An 11,828-nucleotide genomic window follows, 5' to 3' on the forward strand; every position below is an offset into this window, starting at 1 on the left:
ACTACATTTTGTTTATCAGCTCATCAGCTCATGAACAGCTGGGCTGTTAATGGTTTTTGGCTATCATGAATAATGCTGCTGTGAACATTTTCATGCAAATCTTTGTGAGAAATATGTTTTCACTTAACTTGGGTAGATTCCTAGTAGAGGAATTGCTAGAAGATATAATAAATTTATGTTTAACTTTTTAAGAAACAGCCAAGATGTCTTCTAAAGAGGTTGTACCATTTTATATTCCCACCACAAGAGTTCCTGTTTCTCCACATATTTAAATGGCTGATGTTTTCATAATTATTATTCTTTTCTATGATCAGGTGGTTGGTGACTTAAAGCAATAATAACCATTCCATTTTAGGGAAAATTAAAACATTAATAAAGAAAGGAAGTTTTTTTCTTTAGTTACCTGGACTGGATTCAACAAGATCCTAAATTCTCCCAACAGTCCTTCTCCCATATTAGTTCCACTACGAGAGTTGGCCAGGATTATTAATGGCGTCCATTGCTTTCCAAGCTTAGAGGCTAGCTAAAAGAAATTGCCATGAGTGAAAAGGGTTTAGAATCTCAAAGATGAAAAACACATTTTCCATGCCTTGAGAACAATGGTGCTATAATCTGCTGAAATAAAAACAACTATACCAGTTCTCTCAATTCAATATAAAAATCAAAGAATTCTAAGAATGGAAGGGAACCTCAGAAATTAACTAATTTAAGCTCCCTTTCAATGTTTAATTCTCTTCTACATTATTCTAGATAAGTCATCCAGCATATGCTCAGACACTCACATAAGGAACTCACTAATAATGCAGCCCATTACTCTGCTACATCAAATTATTAGAAAGTTTGGACTTTAACTAGCTGAAAATCTGTCCTTCTATAACTTTCAACCATTCACAGAATAGACACTGATTTTTCTCTCTGATCTTTTACCTTGATTTTCCTTTACTGGATGTATTCTAGCGTATTTTGCAAGGTTTTATTTCTTTTTTTAAAATGGGGCACTCAGATTAAAAAATCTGGACTTCCAATAGCTCAAAGTCAAATGAAATTAATACTTTTCACAATGTAACCATTTCTTCTTCCCCTCTCCTTGTAGATGTAACCATTAATGAAGTTATTCTGTGGTTTGACTTAAGAGATTCTCCTCTCTTGTGATCTCAGGTTGAACTCAGATAAATAAGAGATTGTACATTTAAAAAAAGTGTCAAAACAATATTGTTTGAAAAATTTAAAATGTCCCTTTCCTTGCAGAAATATTGATAAAGGTGACATGTAAGACATAAAATCTTAATTTGAAAAAGGTACGATTTTAAAATAAAATAGTTTAATTATTTTGGTATATCCAATTAGAAAATAAATCTATAAATTTTTATAATGTTTCCTTAAGAGCTGCATAAAGACTGATTCAGTAAGCTACATCAATTTCATACACATATCTACATACTATAAACTGTTGTCAGCAGGTTTAATGTTCACCATTACTTGTGGGAGCATTTAATGTGCAATGTAAACTTATCTCTAGGGACCCTGTATAAAGTTCAAAATAGAAAAATATTTTTAGAACAAGGTGTGAGGAAAATCTATTTTCTTTTCACTGACAATAATCATGAATCCCAAAACTGACTGTTCATCAGAATCTTCTGAGGACCTTAAAAAAAAAAAGATGAATTCCTGGACTTACCCTATACCACTAAATCAAATATGGTAATGAAAGTACTACTCAGAAATCTGTATTTTTAAAAAGCTCCCTAAGTCATTCAGATGCAGGCAGTGATTTAGAAACCATCAATATAACATTTCCAACTTCCTTTTAGACATGAAAGAACTCAAGAGCCAAAATTTTTGACCCATCTCTAGGAACTAGGTAGGGTTTTATGGCTTACCATAATGGCATTTTATTTCCCTCCTTAGTCTTGATCTGTTATTTAAATTTATTTTATTCCTGGTACCAATTCTTCTTACATACTGTCTTAACCATCTCAAACAATGACTTAAGCAGCTTTTAAAAAATCAATCATATAAGAGAAATAAACTCTAATTACCACTTCATAATCTGTTTTTTTGTCTTTACGCATCTGATTAATGGAGGTTAAATAACTTGGTGGAATGATTAGGTTTTTGAATTCTCCAAAATCACACTTTTCATTCTTTAAACTATTTTTCATGCACTCATCATGTACTGTTTTCTGGCACCAAATGCACCTGAGGGAAGGAAGAAACAAGCGTTAACTAATTTTAAACCATAATCTCAATGATAACCCACAAAACCATCATTTTTGTTAAAAAATAAAACAGTAATTTTATCACTCTTACTTACCATAACATTTGGCAAATAAAAGAGATCTATCTGCACAGTGAAATGGAGCAATAAGGTTTGAACATATTTGGCAGTTTAACCTAATAGCATTTTTTTTTTTTTTTGAGAAAGGGTCTCACTCTGTTGCCCAGCCTGGAGTGCAGTGGTGTGATCTCAGCTCACTGCAACCTCCGTCTCCCAGGCTCAAGTGATTCTTCTGTCTCAGTCTCCCAAGTAGCTGGGATTAAGATGTGTGCCACTACCGCCCGGGTAATTTTTGTATTCTTAGTAGAGATGGGGTTTCACTATGTTGACCAGGCTGGTCTCGAATTCCAGACCTCAAATGATTCACCCACCTCGACCTCCCAAAGTGCTGGGATTGCTGGCGTGAGCCACTGTGCCTGGCTTAACAGCATTTCTTAAAATGCGGCTTGGGGGCCCCAAGATCCATTCAGGGCATCTGTGAGGTTAAAGTTTTAGTAATAACACTAAAGAGTTATTTCACCTTCATCCTCTCAAAACTGTACAGTGGAGTTTTCCAGAAGCTTTATGACATGTGCTATGACAACAGAAGCAAATATGATAATCTAGCTGAATTATAAGTGAAAGAAACGTACAAAAATTTAAAACAATGTAACTCTCCTCACTAAATTTTCATAAAAATAATTTGTTACTATTATTTTAAAAATATTTTAAAAATTTATCAGTTTTAATTTATGACATGATAAATATCAATGGATGTGATCCACATAAACAAAAGCTGATCTAAAATGATAGTTTTATATATATTTGTGCTTTGGCTGAAATGCAGGTTCATGAGGCCTGAAGCCCTTGCTGTTTAAATGCCCCACTGACATGGACCCTTGAAGAGTTCCTCAGGGACCAACTTGAAAATCTCTTAACCTGTAAATATAAGTACAACAGTGCGTTTCTTTTTGTCAGTCAATACGAAAATAATTCATATGCTTGCTTTTGAAATAGACATAAGAACATGTGCATTCAGATTTGCAACTATGTTTGGACCCAATTGGTAAAACAAGCAGAGAACAGAGCTGGTAAAGGTCCTGGGTTTCTATTATTAATTTGCTAAGTATTTAATCCACTCACAGGTAAGGCAGATCTGACTGAAGAGATAAAGAAGGCCACCAGAAAATAATGGTTATAATTAAATGAATACAAAAAAAAAAAAAAGAGGATAAACATTCTTTCACCCAGAGGTCCACTGTTGACCTTCTATTTTAAGCTGTTTTTTCCTTTTGGATATTCAGATTTGTCAAGTACTTAGCGCTGTTTTCTGGAGTCCTATTTACTGCTAAAAGAAAGAGTTCTCTGTATAATCTGTTACAGAGAAAATGAAAATAATTTGCATTATCACATTTGTTAATTTTAAACTCAACTTGAGAAACTATACTAGACTGGTTATGTGGCTGAAGCATAATATCTCTATTTATTGGTCTACCATAACTTAAAAATAGTATATCACCATCAAAAGCAATCAGAAAGGATAACCACTGAATTATTTCATAATGGTTTCCTCTGGGAAGAAAAGTAGGATTGAGGCATGGGAAAAATATTAACTTTTTCGCCTACATTTTTGTTTGTATGTATTGCTTGAGATCCTAAAAACCAGAATATATACATGAACTACTTATATAAATTTTAAAAATTATTTAAAATAATATTAGCTTATAAAAACTTAGAAATACAAAAAGGCATAAAATAAAAATCATCCAGAGAGAGTGTCACTCTTAACTTTCTGACTTATGTATTCTCAGTTTTATAGTGTATACGTCTGTTTTTCAGGTTAGAAGTATGATGTATATATATCTGGATAATGCATTTCTACACTGTATCATAAAACTTTTTTGTATAGCATTTTTTTAAAATATGGTTTGTAAAAAATGTATATTATTACATCATGTGAATATAATATAATTTATTTGACCCCGTCTCAAAAAACAAGAAAAATAAACAAAAATTAGCTTGGTGTGGTAACGTGTGCCTGTAGTCCCAGCTACTAGGGAGGCTGAGGTAGGAGGATCACTTGAACCTGGGAAAGGGAGGTTGCAGTGAGCTGAGACTGTGCTACTGCACTCCAGCCTGGGCATCAGAGTGAGATTCCATCTCAAAAAACAAAACAAAACAAAACAAAACAAAACAAAACAAAACAAAAAAACCCTGACCCCCTTTCTGTTTTTTAGAAAAAGATATTTAGTTTATTTTTGAAAATATAAATAACATGGGTAAATGAATGAGATTATTTCCTTGCAATCTTGGAAGTTACTGAATCAAAGGGCATGCATTTTCCTAAGGTTCTGGATGTTCGTCCAATATGCTTGTTACGACTGCATGAAAGTGCCCATCACATGTAACACTTACTAACACTGCTCATTAGTACTTAATTTTTCTTTGATAATTTGATAGAAAAAGGTATCCTATTGTTTTAATCTGGAAGTCTTTGATTACTAGGTAAAACTGAGTTTTTCAGTCCCCTTTTGTGAATTCATTCATGTTCTATATTCACTTTTCACTAGGTTTTAATAATTGCATGTACTTTTATTTATCTAGAATATCAACCTCTTTTCTGGCATATTTATTGCAAACATGCTTCAGTTTTCTTTAAAATTTTCTTTTTAAGCTACTTAAGTTTTTAAAATATATATATATACACATATATATTTCCGTTTGTAGTTGGCTTAAATGGTGTTTCACTTAAAAACAATTTTGTTTTTTTTTGAGATGGAGTCTCGCTCTGTCGCCCAGGCCTGGAGTGCAGTGGTGCGATCTCGGCTCACTGCAACTTCCACCTACCGGGTTCAAGTGATTCTCCTGCCTCAGCCTCCCGAGCAGCTGGGACTACATGTGCGTGCCACCATGCCCGGCTAATTTTTGTATTTTTAGTAGAGATGGGGTTTTACCATATCGGTCAGGCTGGTCTCAAAAACTCCTGACCTCATCAGTCTGCCTCGGCCTCCCAGAGTGCTGGGATTACAGGTGTAAGCCACTGAGTCCCGTGAAAAATTTTTTTTCAAGAGACACTGTCTCACTATGTTGCTCACACTGGCCTGAACTCCTGGGCTCAAGTGATCCTGCCTCAGTCTCCTGAGTAGCTAGGCTACAGGCACCTGGTTAAATGCTGTAATGCTTTAAAGTCCTTTACCATTTCCTAGATATTCACCGATAGTTATTTTTTACCCCCACACTTCAGTTTTCATAGTTACACCTTTAATTCAGTGCTTCTTAACCTTCTGGGGTTATAGATTCCATTCAGAATCTCATGAAAGTGTCAGGCTTTTCCAGAACTTTATGAACCACCATGTTAATAACCCCTGTATTGGCTGGACACAGTGGCTCATGCCTGTAATCCCAGGATTTGGGAGGCCGAGGCGGGTGGATCACTTAAGGTCAGAAGTTTTAGAGCAGCCTGAGTAACATGGTGAAACCCTGTCTCTACTGCAAATATTTGAAAAATTAGCCAGGCATGGTGGTGCACACCTGTAATCCCAGCTACTTGGGAGGCTGAGGTAGGTGAATCACTTGAGCCAGGGAGGTAGAGGTAGCCGTGAGCCGAGATCGTGTCACTGCACTCCAACCTGAGCAATAGAGTGAGACTGTCTCAAAAAAACAAAAACAAAAACAAAAAACAAACCACTGCATTAATCTACCCGTAATTAATCTGGTATATTATGAAGGGTTAACCTTCTCCCCTCCCCCAAAGAGCACTTGTCCTAACACGATTCATAAAACCATCTTTTCTATCCCCAATAATTTGTGACAGAACATTTATCATTTACTAAACTCTCATAAATTTCAGAAATAATAATAATTATTATTTTTTGAAACGGAGTTTCATTCTTGTTGCCCAGGCTGGAGTGCAATGCTGTGATCTCGGCTCACGGCAACCTCCGCCTCCTGGGTTCAAGAGATTCTCCTGCCTCAGCCTCCCGAGTAGCTGGGATTACAGGCATGTGCCACCACGCTTGGCTAATTTTGTATTTTTAGTAGAGATGGGGTTTCTCCATATTGGTCAGGCTGGTCTTGAACTCCGCCCGCCTTGGCCTCCCAAAGTGCTGGGATTACGGGCATGAGCCACTTTGCCCAGCCCAGAAAAGATTATTTTAACCAATATAATAGCTATCATAAGCCTTTGCTCCATAAAGGTATAGCTAAAATGCTTAATAGGGCCAGGCATGGTGGCTTATGCCTGTAATCCCAGCACTTTGGGAGGCCAAGATGGGAGGATTGCTTGAGCCCAGGAATTTGAGACCAGCCTGGGCAACAGGGTGATACTCCCATCTTTACAAAAAAGAAAAAAAAATTGTCAGGCATGGTGTTGCATGTCTGTAGTCCCAGGTACTTGGAAGGCTGAGGTGGGAGGGTTGCTTGAACCTGGGAGGCTGAGGCTGCAGTGAGCCATAATTATGCCACTGTCTTCCAGCCTGGGCAATATACAACAAGACCCTGTCTCAAAAAACAAAATAAAATAAAACACTTACTACTCAGTATTACATTCTTCTTTAGAAATACCATATTCAAACCTGAAGCCTATTATCTTTACATATGTTGTAGTTAGTATTTAACAACCTAGATTTCAAACTCACTGGGAAGATAAGACATTACTAACATGTGTTGATAATTCAGCTTTAGCATCATGTCACTGGGTAACAGCTTATGATCTTTTTTCTTTTTCTTTTGAAAAATTTCAAAGTTTCAGAGAAGTCAAAAGGATAGCAAAATGAATACCCTAAGCCCATCCTTCACGCTGATTCTTAATGAACATTTTCTTCCACAATATTCTTTTTCCATATAAGCTCATATTTTGCTGAATCATTTGAAAGTAAACTGCAGACAGTATGAGATCTCACCCTTCAATATTTCAGCAAATATATTCTAGAAGAATAGTTTACTTTTTAAAATATTTTACTTAAAAATATTTTTTACAGGTATGCCTACCACCTACATTCTACCATTAACATCTTTCTGTAATTGCTTTGTCACATTTCTATCCATCCATTAATCCATCTTATTTTTAGTACATTTCCAAGTAACCTGAAGACATCAGAATACTTCCCAAATACATCAGCAAATAGGCTTATCACTACTTACAATTCATGATTTGTTTTTTCCTTTTGATTTAAAATTTACAATGAAATGTACGTATATACCTCCTGAGTCTTGATAAATGAACATATGTAACTAAAACCCTTATCAAGATACAGAACATTACTCTAGAAAGTTCCTTCATATGAAAATACAGAATGGCTCATGAATTTATATGACGTTCTTGTGCAAGAGTATGACTGCTTTATTGGGGGAAAAAAAAGGTTTCACAAGGCTTATTTTCTCTAAAAAAATTACCTGTTCACAATACCTCTCTTCTTTAGTGTGCTGAAGGAGGCAGCTGAATTATACATAAAGTTGAGATGGTCATTTATGAGATTCACTAGAACAGGGTTCTGCAAACTGCAAATATGTCTGCCATCTGATTTTGTGAAACTGCAAATATGTCTGCCATCTGATTTTGTGAATGAAGTTTTACTGGAACACAGGTAAGCTCATTCATTCATGTATTGTCCATGGCTGGTTTTGCACTGCAACTATGGCAGAGTTAAGTAATTATGACAGACAAAATGGTTTGGAAAGCTGAAAATTATTTTGGCTCTTTACAGTAAGTTTGCCCACCTCTGCTCTAGAAGATGATTTGGTATCTTTCACTGTTTCAGATAAATAATGAAATGAATAAACATACGCCAATAGAATATAGAAACAAAATTTATGATCAAAGCTGAGACTAATTACATTGAGGCCAATGTAATTGCCTTCTGAGAGTCGGCAGCTTTGTTTTACTAATCACAGTAATTGTGTGTGGGGCGTGGGGTGGATGTAATGAATAAAAAGTCCTATAAATTAAAAAGCAATTTATTTTTCTCTTAATGAGATAGAACACTACAAGAAACAAAGGTTCATTTAATAAATATATTGAATATGTAGAAATATAACCTAATTCCCTATTTTAGTCAGAGGAGAGACAAGAAAAAGAAAAAGAAGAATAGCGAAATAAGATACCAGGTGCAGAAATACATTGTAGTGGTTGGAGGTAGAAACAGGAACACACAAAAAGAAAAAATCTACAAAGTAGACTCTAGCACAGTGTCTAGTACAAAAATAGATGCTCAGTAAGTATAATGACTGAATGAGTATAAATTAAAGGGCCTTTCTCACTTATTCTGCAGGCTTTAAACTCAGTCATCATCTCTCATTAGTGTCCTTTGAAATGCTAACTTGTCTGCAGAGTTCACTCACTTCCCTAAGAATGAGATGCAGACAGGGAAGGAGCCCTCTCCTCAGGGCTTAAAATTCAGCAAAGGACTGTCTGGTCTGTGTTTAAAGGTTCTAAGTAGCTATTTATTTTGTTTCTCGTTCCAAAGTATCTCATTCCTACAGAAGGTCACAGGAGACTGTAATGCTATATAAAATTACTGGCCAACATAAATCAGTTCAGAACATTGTAGAATATGTACAACTTTAGGATACTGTGGTCTCTTCTCCTGGGAATAATAAAATCTCCTAAATTACACAGAGACAATTTCTATTATGGGGTAAGGGGTACTCTGTAAAAATGCACTAATGAGGAAAAGAAAATTTATTATCACAAAGACTCAGTGTACTCAACGGGAGGACACAAAATTAAGACACAGAGGTGCATGTTTTTAAAGATATGTAAATATAGCAGTGGTTCTCCATCTTTAGGACCTGTAGGGCCTGTTAAAACCAAGACTGCTGATGTCCAGCCCAAGTTTCTGATTTAGTAGCTCTGGGGTTGAGCTAGGATTACCAGGAAAAAAAAAAAAAAAAGACAATGCCTAGTTAAATTTGAATTTCAGAGAAACAACAAATACTTTTTATGCTCCAAATACTGAAATGTTTTATTTTTATTTGCTAAACCTAGCAACCCTAGAATTTGCATTTCTAACAGATTTTGAAGAGATGCTGATGCTGCTGGTCTAGGGACCTTACTTTGAGAACCACTGAGATATAGGATATTATGTTATCACCAAAAAGGAAAAATCTGGGGAGGAGGGAAGGTGAGTAGATCAGGTAAGAGTTCCTGAAGGACAAGGATAGGGGATGGGTCTTTAAGGGTGCCTAGAAGCTAGCCAGAAGAATATTAAGAGAGGAAAGCTTTGAGCAAAGGGGCAGAAATGTCAGAAAATGCCTGACATTTAAGGAAATTACAAGAAGCTTGGTGTTGCTGGTGCATAAAGTTTAATGAAGGTGGTGTTAGATAAAACTGGAAAGACAGAGGCCAGAGAGTACTAGGACCTTATGTACCCTGTGAATAAGCACTTAGGGGTTTACACTGTAGAACAATCAGCTTACATGATGGGGAGCAATTTAAAGGGTTTTAGGCAGAGCAGGGACTTGATCAGATTTGCATTTTTAGAAAGATCATTTGGGTGGAGGATCAGAAGCACTATGATTATGTGTTCAAGAGTATTTGAAATACCGTTATTTATGGAAACCATTTTTAATATAATTCTGCACAGACACAGACTGCTGGAGGCTATACCAGAGAAGGGAAGGAAATAGAACAATACTTAATTCATTATGAAATTTATTTAAGGTCCCTGCTAACTTGGCTCTCACTGATGCCAGAAGGACAGCATTTAATTTTTAAAAACACCAAATAAAAATGCATGGTTACAAAACTTTGTAGTTGGCTAGAATATATTATTTTGAAAATTTATTCTTAAGCCTCTTTGATAATCTGTAAAATTATTTAAAATAAGACTTAAAAACAGGTACTGACATTATAAAAGCGTTCATGCTAATCAAATAATTTCCGCAAAAAAAAATTAAAAAAATTAAAAAGTAGCTTCCTATTTACTGCCTATTTCATTTCTTAAGCATGTTTATAGGCCTTTCTACTTGTCAGAAATAAAACTCATTACAATGATGATGCCAGACTTAAGGCTCAAAGGAGGCTAGGTGCTAGTCCGGAGCTGGAAATCCTGGAGGCCAGTCCTATTTTACCAGAGTGGACCTAACGGGCTTTAATTTTCTCAATTGTGAACTGAGTTAGAAGAGATCATTTGCAAAGCAGCATTCTCATTTACTAATTTCCAACATCAGCAAAGGACATCTTCACCTATTTTCAGACAATATTTAAGGACAAAAATGTGTTGTCTAGTGTGTGTATAAAATACATTAAAATATTCTTGGCTTAATCAAGGTCACTTATCTAAGATTCAACATGTCCTGAAAGACCAAGCGTCAAAAGGAATATTCCTTTCAGTGTTCTTTTTGAGTATATTTCGCTATGATACCAACAACTATATTAGCAAAAGATATAAAAGTGCTGCCTTGGAATGACACTTGTTTTCACTGCATGTTCACAGTACAAAACCTGTGACCCACCAGTTTTGCGGCTGAAGGGAAAAGTTAATTTGTCCATATTTCATTTTTCCTTATTTAAAATAAGGAAATAATCGATAGGAACAAACGCTAAAATCTACAGTGGCCATGAAGCAAGCACCACTTAGAAACCTCTGTATTAACGTTAGGAGCCAAGTTTTATTACCCAAAAGGGCAGGCTGGCTGAGCAGTGGAGGCTGGACGCATCATCTCAGCAAATGACTACTGCAAAGCTGTCACGCTTGCACAAACTCACGGATGTTTATTAACTTGCTTCCTCAAAACGAGTTTAGGTCATCAGCAGAGATTAAAGCAGGCCTCTACACCACTCTATGAAATCCTGACTCCCAGGGCGCATTCTGGGACAGTGAGTGTCCACGAAGACCATACCTGTAATCGCAAAGCTTGGGTTGACAGCCACACTGCTGCTTGCAAACCATACAGTAACTGCACAGGGGCACGTTGCCCCTGATCCAGTGGTGGGGCATGGCGTCCAGGACCTTGGTGTCATTCTTGAGCATAATCTCCTTGCACTGGAAGCGCCTGTCGGCCTTCTTGAGGCAGCCCTCGTCCACCCGGAGCCCGCAGCAGTCGCAGAAAGCGCCCTGCAGAATGTGCTGCGCGCACACGCAGCAGTAGGTGGGCTGGCTGAACAGGTCCGTGTCGCGCCACCCGTGCTTGCTCTTGCGGAAGATGTCTCTGCGGTGCAGCAGCCGGCGCGACCGCTGGAGGCTACACCAGAAGGTGATGAACACCGGCAGCAAGACCGAGCACAGCGTCCACAAGATCAGGTGCCCGTCCGCAAACAGGCCCTCGGAGGGCGAGCCCGGCGCCGGCCGCCTCTCCGCTTCCATCTTCTCCAAGGACGACACCTAACAAGGAAAGAAACAGGCGGTGCACCACGGGCTCGCCATCCCTTCCCTGCTCCCCTCCTGCCTTTCTGGGGCCAACCCAGGCGCCCTCAGTCCAGGTGGCTCCGCTCTCCCAAGGGCGGCACTGCGCCTCGTATCCCGGTCGCCTGGGACCTGCCGCGCCGAGAAGGCGACGTCCAGCCGTCACGCTCTAGTCCCCACTCCCCAACCCGCCCCACGTCGGGAGCGCGTCCAGGAGCCGAAGGCGG

The 11,828-nt window shown here is 37.7% G+C and overlaps 1 protein-coding gene across 1 annotated transcript in view; it reads right to left on the reverse strand.

Moving 5' to 3' along the window:
• DGKE (diacylglycerol kinase, epsilon 64kDa) overlaps positions 1-11,574 on the reverse strand; it is a 28,240-nt gene extending 16,666 nt beyond the window's left edge. The window contains exons 1-3 of the mRNA XM_011979236.1: positions 11,099-11,574; positions 2,040-2,199; positions 404-523 (exon numbers count right to left, since the gene is read on the reverse strand). Coding sequence (XP_011834626.1) covers positions 404-523; positions 2,040-2,199; positions 11,099-11,562 — 744 coding nt within the window. The 5' untranslated portion in view covers positions 11,563-11,574. The remainder of the gene's footprint in view (positions 1-403; positions 524-2,039; positions 2,200-11,098) is intronic.
• Positions 11,575-11,828: the final 254 nt, after the last annotated feature.

The sequence above is a fragment of the Mandrillus leucophaeus genome, unplaced genomic scaffold (genome assembly GCF_000951045.1).
Source record: "Mandrillus leucophaeus isolate KB7577 unplaced genomic scaffold, Mleu.le_1.0 Scaffold20, whole genome shotgun sequence".
Classification (NCBI taxonomy): Eukaryota; Metazoa; Chordata; class Mammalia; order Primates; family Cercopithecidae; genus Mandrillus; species Mandrillus leucophaeus.